This window comes from Aethalodelphis obliquidens, unplaced genomic scaffold, assembly GCF_003676395.1.
Source record: "Aethalodelphis obliquidens isolate GAN/ISIS:26980383/991018 unplaced genomic scaffold, ASM367639v1 scaffold55, whole genome shotgun sequence".
In the NCBI taxonomy this organism is placed as follows: Eukaryota; Metazoa; Chordata; class Mammalia; order Artiodactyla; family Delphinidae; genus Aethalodelphis; species Aethalodelphis obliquidens.
In genome coordinates, this window is record NW_020837999.1 from 12960504 (window position 1) to 12984547 (window position 24044).

The window sequence follows — 24044 nt, forward strand, 5'->3', positions numbered from 1 at the left end:
TTGGGATATACAAGGCCATATTATTCCACTTTCAACAAAGAACTTCTATAGACACATTCTAATGAACATGTATTCATTAAATGCAGTCATATTAACTTAGAATAAGTTATTATTGAATATTTATATATTTTTTATTTTAAGGGCAATTAATCGTGAATGAAACCAATACCTTATTTATTAGTGGGAATTTAGGAACTTCCCCAGTGCTTCATGCACATAACCTCACTTGGACAATGTGAGGCAGGCCATAAGCCTGCGGGGCATGAAAGGCAGTTATTTTACAGATAAAGGGACTTCAGCTTAGGAAACCACGGAACTTGACCAATCACACAGTTCATAAGTGGCAGAGCAGATAAAGACTCCTGTTTCAACGCTCCTTCCATGGTGCTCAAGGCTTTTCTGAATTAGAGAAGTCAAAATTTTGTTGGAAGCTTTGATTGTGATATTCTCTGGTACCAGAAAAACAAACAAAAAAAACCACACCAAAGACCTGTTGAAATAACTTGAACTCTATAGCTCATCAAGGCCTTCAGGGTTCTGGTTCCAAACACTACAGTTTAGCCAAACCAAACTACTTTTGTTTCCCCTGATGCATGTCATGGCTTTTCTCTCTGGATGCCTCTGCTTGAAGCGCTTTCCCCCCACCTCTCCCTACCTGTGGAATTCCTATGTATCCTACAGCTGCTGCCTGCCTCTCCCACTTTGAGTGCTCACATGGATCTCTAAGCCTGGTCTCTCCTGAACCCTGAAGCACTCTGGTTTTGTTTCCTTATGTTCAGTAACTTACTTGTTCTCATTGTCTCCAATACGTTTATAAGCATCCATTAGGGCTGAAGCTTATAAGTCCATATTTTATGGTCTACGGCAGTGGTTCCCAACCTTTATGGCACCAGGGACCAGCTTCATGGAAGACAATCTCTCCACGGACAGGGGTGGAGGGTGTGTGTGTGTGTGTGTGTGTGTGTGTGTGTGTGTGTGTGTGTGTGTATGGCTCAGGTGGTGATGCAAACGATGGGGAGCGGCAGGTGAAGCTTTGCTCACTCGACCGCCACTCACCTCCTGCTGTGCGGCCCGGTTCCTAACAGGGAACCAGGGACCTCTTGGGGACGCCTGGTCTACGGCACTTAACAATAGTATTATACAGACGATCCCATGTATATGAAAAGTAAAAACCTCACTAACCTCCAAGAAACTCTTCTCTAAGGCCACACGGATGTTGGTCTCTATGCTGGTGCGTTTCTTCCTCCTACGGTTCAAGCCCTCAATTCCCATCCCTGGAGAATTCAGGGCACTTGGGCTGGAGAGAGCCGAATCAGATGAGAGGTTCTCTGTAAGAAAGAAGAAAACACATAAATCAAATCAGCTGAGCATGATTCATGCGCACAATACATGTATTAACAACAACAATAAAACTGACCAAAGTATTTTAGGCTAAAAGCAAGTATGAAAGGTTTTCATAACCTACATTAAAATATTGTTCACTACCATGGATCTTTCTGCTGTTCTTATTGGCATTCTTTGTCTCAGGATGGTTGACCATACTGTCATTGCTATTCTTTGATTCGTTTCTGAGAAAGCAGAAGTTTACTATTCCTATCCTTACTCTCAGCTCTACCTCTTCTGAGTTGTGCTCTTATGTTTTGGTTTTGTTTGCTTATTTATTTATTAGCTCTAGGGATAAAAGAAAGAAAGCTTTTTGGAAATTATCAAATGTTTAACATTTATCTTGCAAATGACCTCTCATTTTATTTCACTGGTATTCCTCCCCTTCCCCCCAAACCAAACAAATAATGAAACATTTCTAAACTATTTAAACTTTAAACAAGGTTCTGTCATTTAACAGTTTAATGACCCTGAGCATGTTACAGACATCTCTGAGTTTCTTTCCACTCTCTATATAAAATGAGATGGAGGGGGCAGACCAGTGGTTCTCACCTGTGGAACTCAGAAAGATTCCAGATGCTGAGGCCATACCCAGAACTACGAAATCAGACTGTCCAAGGTTGGGAGTTACAGGTTTGCCTTTTCCAAAGACCTGAATTTTGTTCATATCTACAATGAGAACCATAGTCTAGGGGATCTCTAGGGTTTCTTATAGCTCTCATAGTCTATGATTCCGTGACTCAAAATTCAAAATTTCCAAAGGGAAACTTCAGCACAAAACACATTAAGTTAAAACTAACAACAGCTCAATTTGTGTATAAAATTGGTGGTCATTTTTTTAAAATTGAAGTATAGTTGATTTACAATATTGTGTTAGTTTCACGTATACAGCAAAGTGATTCAGTTACATATATTTTTTCACATTATATTCCATTATAGGCTGTTATAAGATATTGAATATAATTCCCTATGCAATACAGCAGATCCTTGTTGCTTATCTATTTTATGTATACTAGTAGTTTGCATTTATTAAACTCATACTCCTAATATGTCCCTCCCTCCCTCTCCCATTTTGGTAACCATAAGTTTGTTTCTATGTCTGAGTCTGTTTCTAAATGTATATAGACTCATTTGTATTATCTTTTAGATTCCACATATAAGTGATATCATATAGTATATGTCTTTGACTTACTAAATTTAATATTCTCTAGGTCCCCTCTTCAACTTCCTTCAACTGTCTCTCACCCTGGGCTCAAATACAAGAAATATTCCAAAGCTAAAAATTATTGCTGATTATGTACCTTGTAATTACTAGCCTACTTAAATGAATTAGCTCTCTGATTTATGTAGTCATAATTTATATTGATCCTCCAAAGATTGTGAGCTTCAAGGTTCTGTAGTACCAATAATGTAATAAGAAATATAAACCCCAATTAATACAACAATCCCTCCTATACAATTTCAATGAACAATGAGGAAATGTTTTATACATTCACCCACCTGCATCATTTAGCCACTTCTCCAAAAGTGGCTTTAACTTGCACATGTTCTTAAAGCTGAGGTTCAAGGCTTCAAAACGAGAGATGGTAGTTTGGCTGAAGTCATTTCCATACAGTTTACCCATAGCGAGCCCAACATCGCCCTGCAGAGTAATACAGAAGAGGAGAGGGGAGAGAAAGAGAAGGAGAAAAGATTCATCTAATGTTATGATCTTCACTCGAGGGTGCTGCTCCAATAACCGTTCCAGACAAAGAACCAACAATCATTCCATTTACTGGGTCCTAAAAAAACATCCATTCCTAAGCTGAGCACAGTATTCCAGTGAGGACTCTGTTAGTTAGGTCTTGACTGTGACAACATTCAAAACTGTTCCATATTCCCTCCATCTTGAATCTCTTCTTGCTACCTTATGTAATAATTGAGATATCAAGTGTTTCTACTAACTCTCAAAAGGTAGTGCTGAAATTCTACCAAGTCCCTTAATTGATGCAACCAAAGTGATCTAAGTAATCTTTAAAAATCAGTTAACCTGTATCACCTACAGGGTTAATAGATGTAACTGTCTGGATAACCTTAGGTATTTCTGAACTAACCAAACTTCCCATAAATCACTTTAAAATTTAGAAATAATGCCTCATTCTTTTATTTTTTTCCTGTAAAGCATTTCTGGAAGCAGTGAAAAAAATCTCCTTTCCACCCTTAGTTTGGATTTCAAAGTTTGTTACAAAAACCAGGTATTCTAAAAAGACTACTTTTGTAACCATTATAGAGATAGAAATTCACAGTAGAGAGGTTTGACCCATTTAGTCAAACCTTTATGGGCACTGGAAACTTGGTAACCTTACAGCAATAGAACAATGATCCCCTGAATATATTACAAAAAATATCTTTCTCTATAAGCCTATAACCTTTGAAATGTATAGAGTGCTTTTCCTCCAGCTGAATCTCTCTTGTTAAAGCTGAAAAAGGCATATCTGAATAGTTATTGTATATATAGATAATAGAAGCTCATGGGGTGGAAATAATTCACGCTCTCATTTCAGTTAGTTCAGTGACAGGGCAGAAAAGCAACATTTCTGGTCCAAAATACGACATAGCTAATACCACTAGAGACAGCCAACTCCCAACTATCCTGACAACACTCATTTTGAATTAGGATTATCCCAGTCCTTTGATTTCTCTCCCCTACAACCCATCTTTTGGATAGTACATTGTTTATTAGCACCTGCATTAGGGGTTAGTCAGGGAAAAGAAAACATTTCTTTTTAAACTCCAATTTCCTACTGGGGAGCAACTTCTGATAAAAAGTTTAATAGAGGAGAAATGTTAGAACTGTAAGATAAAATGAGACATTGAGAATACCTGAACTCCAACTGATCTATATTCTAATCTTTCCCATAGGATAGATGGGCATTTAAATAACCACCAGCCACATGTGGTTCTTTAAATTTAAATTAATTCAAAATCAGATAAATTAAAAATTTAGTTCCTTAGCACTACTAGCCACCTTTCAAGTACTCAACAGCCACATGTGGATAGTGGCTATTGTACTGGATGGCACAAATACAGAACATTTCCATCATCACAGAAAGTTTTACTGACACCTCTAAATATACTATCTCACAGAAGTAGAGCAAAAGTAGACTGCTTATTGATTTCCTTCCAATTGTAGTAAAACCCAAAGAACCAGGACAGTGTGAGTAGAGCATAAGTGTTATCCCTTATCTCTATATACAAATATATCTATAAATATATTTATAGATTTTATCTACAGTGTTATCTCCATACATTTATTAAAGCTGACTTCATTTAGTGAACAAATATTCACTAGGTGCCTACTACACGTCAGGCATTAAACTATGCTTTGTGTGTCACATATATTCATGTCTTGGTCACTTTGTTTAGATTACAGCTTCCTAGAAAACTAAGGCCAACTAAACCCTGTAACTCTTTGAATGTAAGACCTGCTGTAGAAGTCAGATGGTAATAAATGTTTTCTGACATTATAATTGCATAATTCACTAAAAATTGTTCACAAACTTCTGTAATACCTTTCTATGAAAAGTAACACTAATGACAATATAAAAAAATGAAATACCTATTCAAAAATCACATCAAAATAAGAAACAATGCCTTCAGTTGGTGGCTGGAAATAAAGCTAGGCCATCAACTAACGCAAACTATGGCAATAAATGACAAATCCACTTAACTGAGATTTATAATACAATTGTACTTCACATTTAAAGGATTTCATTGACTAAAAATCAACAGGTACCTCAGTTAATATACTAATTTTCACTAATTTGATATAAGCTTGGTTTAGTGCTTTTATAACTCACAACCATCTTAGGTTCTCCCCCTCACAAAAGTAAATGTTTGAAGCAGTTGACTCATACCTAATCTGAACTATATTATATCGCTAATCTGAACTATACTGTATCTGAACTATATTACATGTATATATTTTAAAAAGCAAAGGAAAAAAGAAACAAAGACTGGGATTAGGATATAATTAATGTATCACATGTGATGGATGGTGTTAGACTATGGCATGCCTTCTAATTATGTAATGACATCTACAGTAATCCTTAATAACCAATTATAAAGTTAGAAAACAACTACTGTTTAAAACACCTAATAACATGTACATTTACTCAGAGAATAGAGATTTGTTTGTTTGTTTGTTTCAACTAATGACTGGAATGTCTAACTTACCCTCTGTGTGTGTGTATAAATAAATTAGATACAAAGCAATGTTTAAAAAACTATAGTTGAGGTATCTGACTTAAAAAAAAAGGTTCATCTTCCCATTCTGCACCAGTAATTATGTGCCTTAGTCCACACAGTCAAGGTCTGTGAAATGTTGCCACTGCTAAAGTCAAAGTCATTTTGAAAAATAAGGAAGAGCTGTGCCAAATAATAGAATAAAACCATACAGCAGAACACCAGACCATAGGGAAGCTCTTTTATAGAAAAAGGAGAGAGAGAGAGAGAGAAAGAGCAACAACCCTGGCAGTATGTTGGGTCAAATGCCACAAAAAGGCAAACCACTATCTGGGTAAAAGTTAAAGATTTTTAAAGGCCTTAACATCCCTGGCATATCACTCAGGCAACAATCTCCTAGGAAACGTAAGAGTATGCTGTGCTAATAGCCTAAGAGCTGAAGCATTGCTAAACATGCCAACCTTATACTTATTTAAGCTTATTAATTTACCCCTATTGATCTAGTTGTATCTTTTAGCTTTCTTTTTTGAAAACAAGCCACATGGTTTAGATGTTTAAAAAGTACTAAAATCTTTCTGAATTGTAATTTGTTCCTTCACAACTGAGACTCCTCACAAATATAAGTGCATTTTCTCTAAAATTACATCTATTAAAAAAAAACATTTTATGTTCTCAATAAATAGTTTCTTTGAGCAAAAATAAATTACCAAAGAAAGATAAGGAATAAAAGCCTGTTCTTAAAAACACAGGGATGTCATTTTGGAGGAGCCCAGTGACCGCACTAGGCTCACTAGTGAGTAGGTGGCACACTACTGTACTTTCAACATAAAATAATTTGGATAGTATTTAAGTGGTGGCTTAAATTTCAAACAGTAATTATATTCTCTGGGAAAAAACCATCATGTTTCTCCTGATTCCATTAAAATGCCCAATCCAATCTATACTTCAGTAATTTTATTTCACCTAATGATCCTATATCATTTTACATAAATGTCATTCAGTTTAATTCTTTTCCTGCTTTAAAAAGTATTACTTGTGACAGGTTAATTAAAGAGTGAGTCAGTAGGAGTGCTTGGGCAAAACCCATATACCCCAACACCTGTTTAAACCATTAAGCTTATTATACTTTAAAAGCCGTCTGCTAGGTGACATTTTAAAAAATTAATTTGGAATTTTCATCTTCAACAGATTCCCATTTGATTAATCAGTCTCAGTTCGGGCTTATTGTGTGTGTGTGTGTGTGTGTGTGTGTGTGTGTTTCCACCACCCCTTTCTCTCTTCCAAAAAATGGTTTTAAACAAGTCTTTCAAACATTTCCCCTTTCAGCTACTATAAAAGACCTTGTAATCTTTACTCCTCTCAATCTTACACATATGTAGCACGAAGGTCTAGAACCAGATGTTTTTCAAATAACAAAGCCCTCAGTATAGTTATATCATCCTCCAACATAATCTTTTAAATTCTCACCATGTATTGGTATTATTCTAATTTCAGAGGCCTGTGTTCTGAGAGAAATCTTAACGATTTTAACCTAACAATAAATTATAAATTTATAAATGAATACATACGATGAAAGTCTAAACTTATAAATGCAGAAAATGGCTAACAACAAGTTACAGTCTAAAACTGAAAAAGAAGGCTGAGAAATATATTGCTCCTTAGAAGTCTCTTTGGACATGGAAAGCAAATATTTGGACCCAGCCAAGGAGGGAAATCTAAGTTAAAGGTGGGTTCATCTTACCTGAGTGAATCCAAGTTTGATTCGTCTTTGTTTGAAGGTCTTGGCAAATTGCTCAAGCTCCTCAAGGTCACTGGGCTCCTCCAAGCTGGGAGTATCAATTCGCTTTGGTGTTGACTGGCTCTGTGGAAGTGTCTGAATTGGGGTTGCTGCTATTGTGCGTGTTGGGGTGGCTGGCTGCTAGAGAAGGAACAAAAGAATAAGAACAAACATACACCAAGATATTTAAGTTTATATCCGGAATGGCTGCAAGTAAACAATTTAAGGAAATGGCTGTATTCAAGAACTATGAAGACCATGTGTCACTGTAGAAGGTACAACATAATACCCAGTGAGAAAAGCAGAGTGTGATGCTATATACACTACAGTTACGGTTAAGGTTAAACATGTAAGTCTATGGAAAAGACTTGAATACACAAAAATGAAATCCATTGTCTTTGGGTTTTCAAATGGCTTGAATACATGCATCTCATGCCATTTAATAAATCAGTCTTTATTTTTAAGAATCTATATCATAATAAACATGCCACTTAAACTATAAGTTTCAAAACAGCAGAGACCATACCCGTCTTATCACTATCATATCTCCAACTTGTAACACAATATTATAAAAAACATATAAGATTATTAAAACTATTTTAAGGGGGAAAAGTAAATCACCTACAGTTTAAATAACAATAGCTTCACTTCAGTCTACTTGTTCAAGTTTTCATCCATAGAGCTACATTTTTTATGCTGTTTTTAATTTGTTGCACTAAATTTAATCTGTAAATGTTTCTCACAAATTACAATTTTCAAATCTCTACTAACAAGGCATACATCCCACAGATCGGAGTAATTTTTAAAATATGATTAATACATTGGAATGGACCATAGGGCATAAAATCGAAGAGTGAACTTTTTTTATTTAATTGAGGTATGACTGACATACAAAAAAGTTGTACACGTATAATGTATACATCTTGATGAGTTTGAAGATTAAATAAACATCCATGAATATATACCATCACCATATACAATGCCCTAAATTTATCCATTACCCCTAGAAGTTTTCATCCTCCCTCAGATCTACGTTCTTAACCTTAACTGTAATTATGGTAACATAATTTTATACTCTGCTTTTCTCACTTAACATTATGTTTTAATTTTTTTCCCTATGTTGTTTCAATCATTGTAATTATCATTTTCAAAGGCTGACTGAAAGGCAATATTATCATAATTTATTTAACAACTTCTTCATTGCTAGGCACTTTTTCATTTGTTTTCACTAACAGGCAACACCACAATGAAAAACTCTTGTGCATACAGTTCTGTTTTCCACCTTTGTAATTAGTTCTTTGAGATAAATTTACAAAGGATTTTCTATAACTGGATAAAGAGTACACCATAAACAATTTCATGGCTTTTGGTATACATCATACATAATGCTGGTTCTCACTATACCATGTTCTCCACATGATTTGTTTTAGCAGTTTTAAAAAATGTTTTGCTAACTCAGGGAGTAAATTGTACTTTCCTGTTTCCTTAATTCATATTTCTCTTATTACTTAAAGCCAAATTTTCCCCACATGTTAATTATTATCTGTATTTCGTTTCATGTGAATTGAACTCACATCTGTAACCCATTTGTAATGACATCCTTACTCTCACCCTTATCCTTAAAGAGCTCAATCAAATGTTATAGATAAAGCCTTTGTCTGTTGTATTAATACAAGTAATTTTCCCAATCTGCTTTTTTCCTTTTATTTTTCAGTATACATAAGTCTTAAATTATAATTTGGGTGAACTTTTGTTTTTTTCCTTTCTAATATCTTCTGTTGCTTCAAATCTGAGAAAGCTTTATTTCTAACTTGGATAAAATTCCTTTTAATATTCTGCTAGCTTCTTCTATGTCTTTTAAAATATTTAATTATTGAAATCCATCTAAAGTTTATTTGCAGATATGAGGGTAAAATCTATTTTTTTTTTAAAGAAAATATTAAATCTCCTTATTACACAAACACAAGGCTACACTGTTTTACTCACAACCCCTGGGTAGAACCCAACCTTCTGAGTATTCACTACTGGGACGTGCTGCCCTGACTCTGCATCGTAACTGCTCAGTTAACCCTTCCTGTGAACAGAAGCCCAGGTGAGAGATTATAGGACAAGATTACAGATGAAGTCCATGGCTATGTGCTTTTCTCTTGTAATTTAAATGGGTCATATACCCCTAACTCTGACCCCATTAGTAATATGCTTTCTCCAACTGAACTAACTGGCCCTGAAAACTGCACAAGAGGAATTACACAGGCCTACACCTCGGGTAAGCTCCTCTCTATCATCCTGCTTCAATGAAGACAACAAAATTTATCTCTCTGGCATGTTGACAGTGAGAAAACTTTAATATGACCATCTGGAGGAGCCCAAAACTGTACCAACCATATTAGAGTCCTATGTGGTTGTAATTTCCCACTGAAACTGGTTGATAAGTAGAGGTGAGTCTCAACTATCAGATGGTTGCTTCATTTCTAGGCTTGAAGTAGGCCCGTTCTCAAATAATATAGGACTAAAAATAGCTTGGGTATCTTTTGGTGGGGTGGTTACACATAAGTTACCCCAACTCCAGAAACCTCAGGCTGGACTGGGCCAGAGCTAGAAATAGTAGAGTAAAATTCAGTGAGCAGGAGTCCGGATGAAGCTACAACAGCCCTGCCACTGTTTACAAAGCTCGTAGGCCAGGAAGGAATTGCTGGTATAGGCTTTTTTCCAACATCATTTTTATAATTCAGCTTATTCACAGTTAAGTGCACCATTTAAAAGTGTACAGTTTGATGTGTTTTGACAACTATATAGTCATATAACTGCTACCACAATTAAGATTCAGAAAATTTCCATCACCCCCAAAAGTTTCATTGTGTCCTTTGCTGTCAATCCCCACCCCTAGCCCCCATCCCCTGGCAACCACTGACATGATTTCTGTCCCTATAGTTTTGTCTGCTGTAAAATGCCATATAAATTGAATCATAGAGTATACAGTCTTTTATGTTTGGCTTCTTTCACTTAGCATAATGCTTCTGAAATTCATACATGACGTTGAATGTATCAGAAGTACATTTCCTTCTATGGCTGAGTAGCATTCCATCATATGGATATGCCAAAATTCATGTTATCTATTCACCAGCTGATGAATGTTTAGGCTGTTTCCACTTTGGGGTGATTACGAATAAAACTGCTATGAACAGTCAGTCATACACAGGTCTTTGTGTGGACAGATGCATTCATTTCTAAGAGTAGAACTGCTGAGTCATAAGGTACATGTATATTTAACTTTATAAGAAACTGCCAAGATGTTTTCCAAAGTGTCTGTACCAATTTGCAACCCCACAGGCAATATATAAGAGCTGTAGTTGCTTTATTTTCTCATCAACACTTGGTATTATTATAGTCTTTTTAATTTTGCCATTCTAATGGGTGTGTAGTGATATTTCTTTTGCATTTTCCTGACGACTAATAATTTTGAGCATCTTTTCATATGCTTATTGGGTATTTACGTGCCTTCTTTGGTGAAGTATCTTCAAATATTTTGCATACACTCCCTTTTAAAAAAAACCACGTTGTCTTATTGAGTTGTATGAGTTCTTTATATATTCTGGATACAAGTCTTTTATTAGATAAAAGTTTTAAGAATATTTTCTTCCAGTCTGTGGCTTTTCTTTTTGTTTTTTCAACAGAAGCTTTTAATTTTTATGAAATTTAATTTATCATTTGTTTTCTTTTACAGTTAGCGCTTTTTGTGTCCCACTTAAGAAATCACTATCTTACACAAGGATACAAAGATTTTCCCCTAAGTTTTCTTCTAGAATTTAGGTCTGCAACCCTTTTCAAATTAATCTTTGTGTATCATTGTGAAATAAGGAGTAAGGTTCATTTTTTTTTTTTTTTTTTTGCCTATGGCTAGCAAATTGTTTCAGCACCTGAAACAAGACTTTCCTTTTCCCACTGAAATCCTTAGGCACCTTAGTGGGAAATCAGTTGGCTCTATGTGTGTGAGTGTACTGGACTTCTGTTCCATTTCTATTCATATGCCATTACCACACTGTCTTTATTACTGTATTTCATAATAATTCTTGACATCAACTTTCTTAATTTTCAAAATTGTTTGGCTATTCTATGTCCTCTACAATCCTGTACAAATGTTAGAAACACCATGCAAACTTCTACAAAGAAAGCCTGTAGATATTAATTGGGACTGTGTTGAATTTATAGATCAGTTTGGAGAGAACTCACATTTTAACAACCAAAGTCTTCATGAACACATTATATCTCTCCATTTATTTAGGTCTTCTTCAATTTTACTCAGCAAGATTTTGTAGTTTTCAATATATAGGTTTTACAAATGTTCTGTTAAATTTATCCCTAATTACCGTAAATATTTTTCTTCTTTATTTAAATTTCCAAATGCCTGTTGTTAGTATATAGATTTTTGTATATTGACTTTGTATCCTACATACTTGCTAAATTTAACTATTAATTCCAGCAACTTTTTTGTAGATTCCTTGGATTTGGATTCCTTGGATTTGGATTTTCTACATAGACAATCATGTCATCTACCAATTAAGACAGTTTACTTCTTCCTTTCTAATCTATATGTCCTTTATTTATTTTTCTTGTCTTATTGCCTTGCTAGGCCCTTCAGTGCAATGCTGAATAAAAGTGGTAACAGTGGACATCCTTGTTCCTGATCTTAGGGAGAAAGTATTCAGTCTTTATGATGGTTTATTTGTAGATGCCTTTTAGCAGGCTGGGAAAGTTACCTCCTAATTCCTAGAAGAGTTGTTATCATAAAGTTGTTGAATTTTGTCAAATCTAGTAATTTGTTAGCATTAACTGATAACTTCCACGATTATGGACAAAGAGAATCAGAGATGGAAGGGGAATTCAGGATCAGCTAGTTCAATCACCTAATTTACCTATGAGGAAACAGAGGTGCAGAGAGGTGAAATGACATGCTCAAAGTCACAGCTAGGAAAGAAACAGAACTAGATCTAAAGCTTAAACCTCTAGACGCCTAGACCTGCCTAGACCCTCTAGATGCCTTAAACTCTGGTAAAAATTAGCTAAAGCAACATCTAAAAGTTGAGATGGAATAAAACACAGAGATAAGAGCTTCTTTGAAGTTTCTGAGAAGGAGCAAAGGGCAATGATAGGTTTTAACTCAGGCTCTAGGTCTAGCTCAAGTGGTAATCTCTACTGTCAAATATCAGGGTGGGGAGGGTGGTCAAACAGCCAGAACTCATTAATCATTTGGTGCTAACACAGTTATTCTTTATGAAAATATAAGAAAATAGGGACTCCTTGAAGATTTTCAAAGACTACATCAATTTGGTAGCACTGCTTTATCAAGCTGATAAGCCTAGCTTTGAAATTTTGGTGAGTTTTTTAAAACTATTTGAATTATTTTTATTAAGGGGTTGTGGTTTTAAGTTAAACAAATCCCCACAGAGTCTCAAGACAACAGGATAAAAGAAAGCAACCCTCATGGAAGAAAACCGACCTGGGAGGTGAGGGTGATGCTTGGCTGCGACTGTAGGAGGTTGGCTTGGCTTTGCTGAGGTAGTTGCGTTAAAAGATTTTGCGCTTGCAGGAGACCTGTAAAACACAAACATGTTATGTCAAACATTAAAGATTACCTTGAACAAATGGCAAAAGAAAAAATGAGAAAGTGAAGTGAAAATTTCCAACTGATCCCCAGCTAGGCTTACTGGTCTTAAAACTCTTAATGTCTTATTTGCCTAAAATTCAGTCTTGTTAAATACAATTTGGGCAATAAGATATGGAACAAACTAAAACTGGTAGATGTCTTTAGCGTAACCTGAATAACCTCTCTGATTGGCCAATTCTTTATTTTACCAAGGAATGGATGAAAGTGAAGAAGCATTCTAAATGGAAGCAGCTTGAAACTCCAAAAAAAAAAAAAAGCTCAACTTCTTAACCCAGAAGCCATTAGAAACAGTTAGTATATGCTGGGACAGAGAACTATCTAGTTCATTAAAGGTGCAGGCTATCCTATCCATTAAAAGTGGAATAGGTTATTTATACAACAAAAGATTTTGGAATGAATGATCAAGAAGAAAAAAGGCTAAAAACCAGAAATAATGAGGAATCAATAGAGATGCACTAATGTTCCTTGAGTTGAAGCCTTGATACTCTGATACTGTCTATACTGATTCCATTACAAAACATGATTGAACTTTATACAGCAGTAACACAACAATATTCAGCACTAAAAGGCCTTGAAGATGTTTTTTATAATTCACAAAATTTGCACAATTTCTAACATGACACTCTCTCCTTCTTAAACTTTAAAAGAAAACAAATGATTGTTAGAAGCGTATACTTACAATGCTCAGCCCATTCTTTGAACACATTCCCATGAAAAACTATCAAAACATAAAAGCAATTTATCCAATGTATGTTCAGCATGTTGAAGGATTTAATTTAGAATTTTGGCCAAACCCATGGTCCTCCTTACTGATTAAACAGATGAAAGGCAGTGAAGGATGACCTTCAATAATTAGGTATGCATGACAAAAAAAATATTTTTCTCAACCTGAATACTGAGCTTAAAGTTAAATAAAATTTAATAAAAACACTGTTCTAATGGACAGCTTCTGGGCCAAAATGACAGTAGTCAGCATGTATGTCACACAAGTGGACAGCCTTGGTGTACCGTACCACTAATAAGCTCTAAGGAGGCGCTCACCCTGCTGGCCCTGGGGCGTCTGTGAGATGATAAACTGCGCTGGTTGCAGGTTGGTGGTTGGATGTACCAACACAAACTGTTGCAGGTTGAGATTCTGCTGCTGAAGTTGTTGCAGTTGTTGCAGATCCTAAAAAATTAGGATTAAAACATGGATTGGAGACTCTGAAATAAAAGCTTGCTTAATCTTAAGGTTCCCAGATGATGAATTCTGTCATCCAAATAAAGAAGAGTTAATATTTGACATTCTTATAAACTCCCAACAAGGATGTGCTCTGGGTGCATTCACAAAGCATGTGAAGAAACCTGGAGCTGCTACAAGGACTTGTTATTTCTGTGGGCATACATTGTGTCGTGACTTATGCTGTATCTAATTTTCAACAGTTATTTAAAATTCCCTCAGAACAAATGCTTATGGTTGTGTTTTTAACATGTAGAGACCAATATGGGTTTTTCTCTCAAGTGAGAAAAGAATAGGTTCAGTTTTTAGGTGTTTGATTAGAGTTTTCTCTTGTTAAGCAAAAATTGAGAGTGCTACGTCTGAACTTGCATCAATAAATTAAAAGATTTATAATGATTCATGAAATGTGGCACCAGCCTATGTAACTCAACTGAGAAATCAGTGTAAAAATTTTTTTAAAAATAGCTATCCATATAAAAATCTGATCTACAACATATTAAACTTGCTTATATTGGCCTAGTATTTTATAATTTTCAACATACTTTCATGTATATTATCTTATTAGAATAATGTCAACATAGAGTCTCACAGCTTAGGCACTAAAAACATTTATTTGGTGATGAAAAAAATGGCCAAAATAAAAACATGATCTTGATAAAGATTGTATATAACAGTCATAAAGATTAGCCTGACATCTATTCTGTACACTTTTAGTTAATTGGTTCTTTTTTAATGTTTAGTCAAACTCCAGCTACAATTTAAGTCTATTTCTGAGCCTTCTCTGGGGGGATAAAGATAATTATCTGCACTAGACTCATAATAACTCTTCATACATTTCACTGATATGACTACTTATACTTTTTTCCTCTCCTTGAGATAAAGGATTTCATTTAGCTTTTTTCCTCCTTGGTAGAACTGTCTATGCCTCTTAAATAAATTTTTATTATCTCTGGATACTTTGCCCTAAAATGCGAAAATTAAAGCCAAACAACACTCTAATGCAATTCTGCACAGAGCTAATCACTCTAGCAGAAAGATCGTCATGACGTGCAGTTTCTCTCACACATGGGTGGCAACATTCACTGCAGAGCACATGAAAGAACCCATGCCTGCTGTAATTAGCTAATTAAAATAAATACAGTAATCCCCTGCTTCAGAAATATGCCAGCCAATTATTCAAGAATTGTCACTTAAACAGTTATTCAAATAATCAGTTATGTGTTTATAATATCAACTCAAATAAGCAAACAAATGTATTATTTCTAGTTCAGTGGTAAAGAAGGCTACACCACTTACCTCACACTAACAATCAGAAAGTAAGCTTAATACCAAAGAAAACCTGCCATTTTATTCCTCCCTTCCTGCCCCAGCTATGAGAGTTACTCACTCACCTGTGCGATCTGGATGGGCTGAGACAGGGGGATCTGAGTCATGGGCGTGGCGGCGGAGGCTGAGATGGTGGCCCCAGCAGCACTGTGCTGTTGGCTGGCGGAATGCTGTTGCACTGCAGCAGCCAGCAGCTGTGCCTGTGCCTGTGCCTGCTGTAGTAATAACTGTTGCTGGGCTGGCGTCAAAGTCAGCTAAACAAAATCAGGACAAACAGTCGGAAAGGGTTGAAGGAGACTGGCCTCTAATGCAAGGCCACTGTTTTGAAGTAAGCAACTCAAGTGGTATCAAACCTTAGCTACCCAACTTCACATGGTTAGCATGAGGCTAAAATAAAATGTTCATTAGCCATCAAGCTACCAGGACTAGCAGACCATTTAAATTAAAATGGTGGTCCTCACTCTGGACTTAATCATTCAAGCTTGTCCAAGGCCCTAGGGTTCAGGCAAAAAAGTAATTAACTAGTAAGCAAGAAAAAAAAGAATCAATGCTGACAGGATATGAGAAGAAATTTACACCCAACAGAACAGCAAGTGATTAGTCAGATGAATGAGGAACAAGGATGCTGGATCTGACCAGGAAAGAACTGATAAGGCCCAGCTGCTTCCCATTAGCATGAATCCCTGCCATATTCCATCATTTCATTATGTCCTAAGATATGACTAAAGAATATGAGGTCCATTTGTTTCTTTTCCAAGTCCCTACAGCCTCCTCCCCAACAGCCTTTTCTGTTATTGAAAGCATTGGGTCTCTGCAACTTTACATCCTCTTTCCAACACATTATCTCTGTGAAACAGGTGGTGACAGCCGCTCTCTTTACATGCAAATGAATCCTAATGCCCAAGTTTAATAGAAGCTCCAGCCATTCTGAACCTGGAATCCCAAGTGTCTCCAACTATTGTAAACACTAGTCACTCAAAACAAACCCCAAAGAAAACAGGAAATGTATTTGAAGATTTAAACTTGCTTTCATAGTACAACTTATTTCAAACACACTTAAAGTGATAAGTATGTTCTACCTTCTTTTTGGTGACATGGTCTGATCAAACCAAGAAGGAATATTCTGAAGCGCATGTACAGTCACTTAATGGCACAATCCTCTTTCAAAAAGGGTCTGATACAGTTTGTGCATTAGAGATATAAGAATCAAAATCAAATCATTCAAAAACCCAATACGCTTCGAGATACACGTTTATAAATATTTTATATAACATGTAAACATATATTAATCTCTACTGATGGGATTTCGTAAACAAGTTTGCAACAGTTCTTAAAAGAGCCTTCCATCACTGCCAAAACAAACTTAACTGAAATGAAGGAAATAAAAAATTTTGTGGGTTGACGTGATGTGAATCGAATAACAAGTAACTTACCACTCCTCTTGACCCCCCCAAAAAGATAACTTAATAGACAAATTGTCAACATTGGAAAAATATTTTTAATGATGTCTCAGAGCGAAGACAGCTCAAAAGTTAAAAGCTTAATATATTTGCACAGGCCAATTTATTATTGATAAAAACAGATGACATTTATTGAATGCTACTACATGCCAAGCACTGTTCTATGAGTTTTATGTATGTTATTACTCTTAATCTTTAAAACAATACTGTTAGATAAATATTATTACATCTTCATTTAACTGAAGGAAAACTGAGGCACAGAGAGATGAAGTAATTAGCCAATACAGTAAACTACAGAGCCAGGATATGAGATCAGAAGTTTCATTTTAGAACACTATACGGTAACTTAAAATGTTTTTCTTTTGTAGGTACTAATCCATTACTCTGCAGTGATGTTATAACTCCAAACTGACAACTACAATTTCATCACTGTAACTGTCTCAACCATGGGATCGTGACGCCACTGCATGATGAAGCAACGGTTGAAACGTGAATTTTAAAAAGTCCTTAGTTTACCCAGAGCATATCTGCAATAGTAAGAAAAAATACCCTGAAAACTCGTGACAAAGATAGTTCCTTTCTCAGAGCTGCTTACGGTGCAGGAAGTTCCTTTAAAGACATAACAGTGCCAGGCATAGCCATGTTACTACTGTCTGCTACAGCCAACAGATCTAATCAGATATTGACCAATGGCAGTTTTTTTTTTTGAAAGTTTTGGATGTGGACCATTTTTTTAAAGTCTTTATTGAATTTGTTACAATATTGCTTCTGTTTTATGTTTTGGTTTTTTGGCAGTGAGGCATGTGGGACCTTAGCTCCCTGACCAGGGATCAAATCCACACCCCCTGCACTGGAAGGCAAAGTCTCAACCACTGGACTGTCAGGGAAGTCCCCCAATGGCAGTTCTGACACAGAGAAAGTTTGTTACAAATTTCTCAGTGAAAACTTACCCCAGTTATCTGTCCTCCAGCCAGCATGAGCTGGGTCTGGGGAATGGCTGCCTGCACTGAAGGCTGCTGGGAAGGCTGGCTTGGCTGCTGTGAATCCCCCGATTCTTCATTAGATTTAGACTGAGGTGGGGCGGGGGGAATAAAAGATTTAAAATAGTTGATTTTAAAAAAATGTACTCACAATTCCATGTTTTAAGAATTATTTACAATACAGACTTATCTAATCATGAGTTTTCTGATTTCACTCTTTTCCTTTCTTCTAAACCTTTGTATTTTCCTAATTTTATGTATTAAGTTTTCAGACTTTTTGTTCCAATATCAGCAAAGCTGCAATTATAATTTTTAAGAAGAAAAAATAATTTGGTCCTCCACAAGTCAACAGAATTTTTCACAAACCCAAATCCTCAACTCTGGAAGTAAGGAGTACGTGAAGAATACAATTTCAACCTATGTTTACATTAGACAGACCCTCCATTCCAACATTTTGACATGTCTTTGGTGGTCAGTCTAAAACTTCCTTATATACCATCTTATAAATTGATTACTTGACCCACAGAACTTTTCATCTAATATTTTGAAGAACTATAAATTTAGCATCCCCCATCAAGTAACACACAAACTTAGAGAGAAAATGCTGCAGTCAAGAGGGAAAGAGAACATACTCCTGGAAAGGGGCACTGAGAGAAAATTTTATGGTAATTAAAACTGGTTACGCAGAGCATGAAAATTCTGCATAGATTTGCATATTTCCCACCACCTGTTTTGGGGACTGCAGCAAGGCTAATTAACATAAAGGCTCTGATTAATTCTGCCAGTCATTGAGAGATAATTACAGTGCAAGACTGTAAACATTCCGCACTGGAGATTCAGCCTGTTTGCCAACATCTCTCTAAGGGATGAAAGTTTACCATGGAAACCAAGGCAATTTTCCGCCTCCTCTCTCTCAGAAAGGAAGGTCACATTATCCCCTTTTCTTTTCTCTTCTTGTCTCCATGTGTTACTAGGCCCATACTCTACTCGGTTTCATGGAATGCTCAACCGAAGGTCTTTAGTCATTAGCAACACTGAAATCAACCTTCCAGAATACTGTTTTTTCCTCTTGACTGTTAGTTACCTAAACACTATAATGAAAGGAAGCAGCAGGTTGACTGAAATATTATGGAGTCATGCATAATACTTGAACTCTGCACGTTTTACCATATGGTTCATAGAAACAAAGCACCCAGATTTAAGTGTTATCTTCAAAATTTTGACTGTATGAAGCCCATTAATGTTTATAAATATGTTTAATTGCAATCCTCAACCTCACAACATTTTAGAGCAGAGAGGACCTCTGGCAATCTTCTAAATTTCCCCACTTAAATACACGCAGTTGCCCCTTGGTATCCACAGAGGATTAGTCCCAGGACCCCCCATGGACACCAAAATCTGTGGATGCTAAAGTCCCTCACAGTCAGCCAGCCCTCTGTACCAGCAGATGTGGAACCTGGGGAGGGGAGGGCCAACTGTATAAGAAAAAAATGCGCCTCAGGAGGTTAAGTGACTTGCCAAAGTTCAAACAGCTAGTTAGTGGCAGAATGAGAATTCAAACCTAGGACCTCTGTCTTTCATTCCAGTGCTCTTTCCTATACTATAGTGTTTTCCTAAGATATGAAAAATGATAAATAAAAATATACTTGGAAACAAAAGGACATTTAAGGTATTCTTTTGCTTTGTGTTTAGGCATGTGTTATGGCTGTACAACTGAGAAACATTTTTACCGAACTTACATATAAAACTTTAAAAGTAGACTTTTCTTGTTCACCTTTGGACATTCACAGTGGAATAATATAAAATGGATTTTCATTAATGGCAACTATTATCATTATTTAAATCTTTATGAGATTCAGTAAGAAAAAAAGTAATAATTCTAAGTATTTTCATTATAAAATTATTGTATACTCATTGCAGAAAATTAGAAAAATATGGTAAAAATGAATAGAAAAATTGATCCATAATCCCATATCCCAGCTTACCTGTACATTTAAAGACTGAGCAGCAGCCTGTAAACTTGTTCCAGCGAGCTGGACCTATTAAGTAAAGAAATCGGGGAAGTTCTAGTCTAATACTGTTGACATCCATCATTAGAGGTGGTCATCAACAAGCCTCTACAAATGTATGTTTTACTGAGTTAGAACCAAGCGTTATTTATAGTGTATTCCTTCCCAAAGTATATAACCTGATCTAATTGTGATGAAACATCAGACAAATCCAAATTGAGCAACATTGTACAAAATAACTGGATTGTTATATAAACTAGGATAGAATACATGGAAACCAACCCTAGAATGGCAGCAGTGGGAATTAGAAGTAGGAAACATGAACAGTATTTCAAGGTGCTACATAGGATCATGGCAACTGACTGGATATAGATGAAGAAAAAAAAAGTCATGTATTATTCCAGGTTCAAATTTGGAAGACTCAGAAAATGGTAGTGTCATTAACATGAAGATAAGAATTCCATTTTGGATTTATCACACAGCATCAAGATTTCCTGAACTTAAATATAAGTGTTGGTATGGAGATCAGTATAGAGTTCAGAGCTAACTAAAATTAACTGAGTGCGGTGTCCTTTATTTAAACTGAAAGTCCTGTGAGTTGAAATAAGAACGCTCCCCCCAAATAAAAAACAAAAAAGAGAGAGAAAAGAGAAAAAAGCACCTAAAACAGAACAAAATCCAGAGATTTCTGGAGAACACACTTTAGACATAGTATAACCAAGGGAGAATTATATGAAAAGATAGTATGTTTAAGATTAAAGGCTAAGAAGTCAAAGAGCCAGAGGAAAAGAGTTTCAGGTACAAAGATTTAAAGGAGATAAAGTTTCTTTGTAATTTTATTTAAATCATGATGTTTCTGGGTAGAAGTCTGTTGAGGAACAAGATATTTACAAGTCTTAAAGTATCTCCTCATTATTTACTAATTATGAGGAAGAAAGTTACCTTTACAGTAGACAAATCTGAGACTCTACCTTAATCAAATGATCAAATTCAGTATCACAATAATGGGACAAGTTGACATATATATAAACACACAAAATGTATGTGTACAAACACACACAGATTAAGAATATATGGTAATAAAGTAACAATTAGTGATGCCAGATGAGCTTTTGGTTGAAAATTGTTTTACGGTTATAACTTTTCTATAGATTTGAAAGTTTTCAAAATAGAAAGTTGAAAATAAAAAGTGAGAGCATCCCTTTACAACTCCATTTAGCTAGCTCCCAACAACCTTTAAAACTTGGCTCAAAAATCATCCTCTCTACGATAATGTCTTAGAGACTACACAGGATGAGTTAATCATTTCTTCCTCTGTATTCCCATATATTTTACCATTCATTCATTCATTCATTTGTTCAACAAATAATTATTGAATATCTACTATTTTATGTCCATATGTGCTTTTCATTGAACCTCTACCACTAATACCATCAGGCACTATCATCACTAAAGTCACTACCACCAACACTGCTGACCAACACAATTTGAACACTAAATTGGTTCTAGGGTTTATCTGAGGTAAAGATCACCAAGTTACACAACGTATTGCTCTAATAAGTCATAAATAAATTTATCATAAATAAATCTTGATTTATGCTAATATAAATCAAGGGGTTGAGACACTCTGATAATCTATCTCCCAAATGTTTTCATTGTTTTATTTACTTTCCATTTTCAACCAGTTCCCACATCCCAAAACTCTTGGGGAGTCAATGTTTGTTTTTATATTCTCCTTCCCTATACCTTAAAGCTAAAATGTGGATGAACAGAATCCACAGCCTGTTTTAGACTTGGGAGAAATTCATGTAACATAAGGGTAATAAAGTTGAACCCCAAACCAGGGGGTTCACAGTCAAGCAAAGGCTCTGAGTAGCCCAAATCAAAATGGTCTGAAGCTGTTTTAAAGAAGGGCTATGAGCTGTGAGCTCAGAGCCTTACAGAGCAGGTCTCAGGCAATGGGAGCTACATCATTTTGGATGACTTTGTCATTTACTACCTTCAGTCAGCCACCACAGACCACACTCACAAAAACAGTAACCCAGTTGTCATAAATATATTCTGTTTGTAACAAGGAACTCTTTTGTTCACACAGCTGTGGGGTCAATAGCTATACAGTCAACTAAGCTATAGGATTCCATACTAACCATTCAGAATGACATGATTAGATGCTGATAGCACCAGGCTTTAATCAACTTAAACAGTCCCACATTCTGAAATCGCTTCCCCAGGCCCTAGCATTCCACGCCTCTGTTTTATACTCTCACATATGGTTGAGCAGAACATTCTACCTGATGGAGATGTCCAAGGAAAGCCTGGGCCTGGGCTGTTGAGATTGCTCCTCCAACAGGCACAGGCTGCTTCTGAAAGTCCAGACCATTGGTTTGTGTGCCTAGAAAGCAAGCAAAATAATATAACTATTAAAAATACAAAAACTGAAATAAGCACCAGACTTTTCTTAAAGAGGTGCATTTATCAAGCACCTATTTTGTATAAGCATTTTTCTAAGTACCTCCAAGGAGGAGAAGAGATTCAAAAGAACAAGGAAATACAGTAAAATGATTTTTCTTCTAAAGGTAGTACTGTAGGACAAGTACATGAACACAGATAAAGCTTAAGAAACAGAAACAAAATTATAAATAATGAATTACAATCATAAGATTGTGTTAGTTCAGAAGGGAAAGCAGTGACTGGAGAGCAAGTGGGGTCAGAACAAGCATGAAACCTAAGGTGGCTTGAAGAAGAGATTATCATTATTATACTGTCGTGAAGACTGGTAGAGACAGAGTTCTAAGGGGGGTACCAAGGCTCTCTTCTAGTCTCTCCCTTCTCAGTACTTGGCTTGGACAGAAGAAATTCACAGGTGACTTTGCCAAGACCGAGATGAATTTACTCTTAACTTAAAATGCCTTAATAAATGACAATCTGACAGTAAAAGCAATCATTTACAAGATAAACAAAATGGTTTTACTAATTTCTTCAATCCCAAAGTATAGATTGTGGCGTGCATCTAATTAGCAAGGGCTCTGCTATCATTATAATTTTCTAAATGTTATGCCAGTGCCTTTAACCACATATACTGCAATCTAATGTTAGGATAGGACTAATCTATGGAAAGACATACCACCCTAATACCCAGAAATATTTTCTAAGTGATATAATTCATTGTTTTAAAATTACTATATCCAGCTCTTACTTAGAAATAACCAGAATACTTTGTACTGAATAAAATATAACAGACTATGGAAACCTGCAAGAATCACTGAGTCATGTGAACATGGTACTGAGCTTCCATTTCCTACCACTGGAACACCTCATCTTCTCATACTCACCCGTGTGTACACATAGAGCAGACCAGTTAAAAGAGTACAAGTTAGAAACCTCAGGCAGTATTTCTAAAAGGGTGCTAACTGCTGCCATTATATATCCTAGCTAACTGCTAGCAAATGTATCACTTTAATAGAATAATTAGGTAGATCACATGACTCACAGAGCTATTTAAGGTTTCTTTGAGATACTTATTAAAAAAGTGTACATATATTTCACCTCCTTGAAAAATCCCATAGCGATTGTTCTCTTATGGTTTTTCCTAAAATTTCTCATAGATAGGAAATATAGAACTACTTAGACATATACAGCTAATGGAATTAAAAGAGTACATGCTTGTGTCAAGTAGTGAGAAACTAGTATGAAATAAAATTTAAGGTAACTAGGGTCACTTCCATAAGCCACATAGAGAAGTTTCACTATTCTAAAGTTGCACATTTTGTCATTAGCTGCTGTCTCTATCTTGATGTAGGAAATCATTACTTAAACATCAAGATTTTAAGATTGTGCACCATTAGAGAAACATGCTCAAGATATATTAAATAAATCAACAACACTACAAGAAGATAAGATTTTGAAAAACAGAGACAAGCACTTAGAGATTAACATATCACCAAATGAAGATGTCTTCCAGAACCAAATATTTCACTCTCATGGAGACCATAAAAATTCCA

At 35.7% G+C, this 24044-nt stretch overlaps 1 protein-coding gene across 13 annotated transcripts in view; it reads right to left on the reverse strand.

Annotated features, from left to right (window-relative positions):
- Window positions 1-24044, reverse strand: part of POU2F1 (POU class 2 homeobox 1) — a 186590-nt gene that overhangs the window by 38051 nt on the left and 124495 nt on the right. For 7 of the 13 annotated variants that reach the window (XM_027086422.1, XM_027086421.1, XM_027086418.1 and 4 more), the window contains exons 3-11: window positions 22335-22435; window positions 20020-20073; window positions 18005-18124; window positions 15660-15848; window positions 14091-14217; window positions 12882-12976; window positions 7349-7525; window positions 2884-3025; window positions 1183-1328 (exon numbers count right to left, since the gene is read on the reverse strand). In XM_027086422.1, coding sequence (XP_026942223.1) covers window positions 1183-1328; window positions 2884-3025; window positions 7349-7525; window positions 12882-12976; window positions 14091-14217; window positions 15660-15848; window positions 18005-18124; window positions 20020-20073; window positions 22335-22435 — 1151 coding nt within the window. The remainder of the gene's footprint in view (window positions 1-1182; window positions 1329-2883; window positions 3026-7348; window positions 7526-12881; window positions 12977-14090; window positions 14218-15659; window positions 15849-18004; window positions 18125-20019; window positions 20074-22334; window positions 22436-24044) is intronic. The other 6 variants (XM_027086423.1, XM_027086419.1, XM_027086424.1 and 3 more) reach the window with 1 other exon arrangement.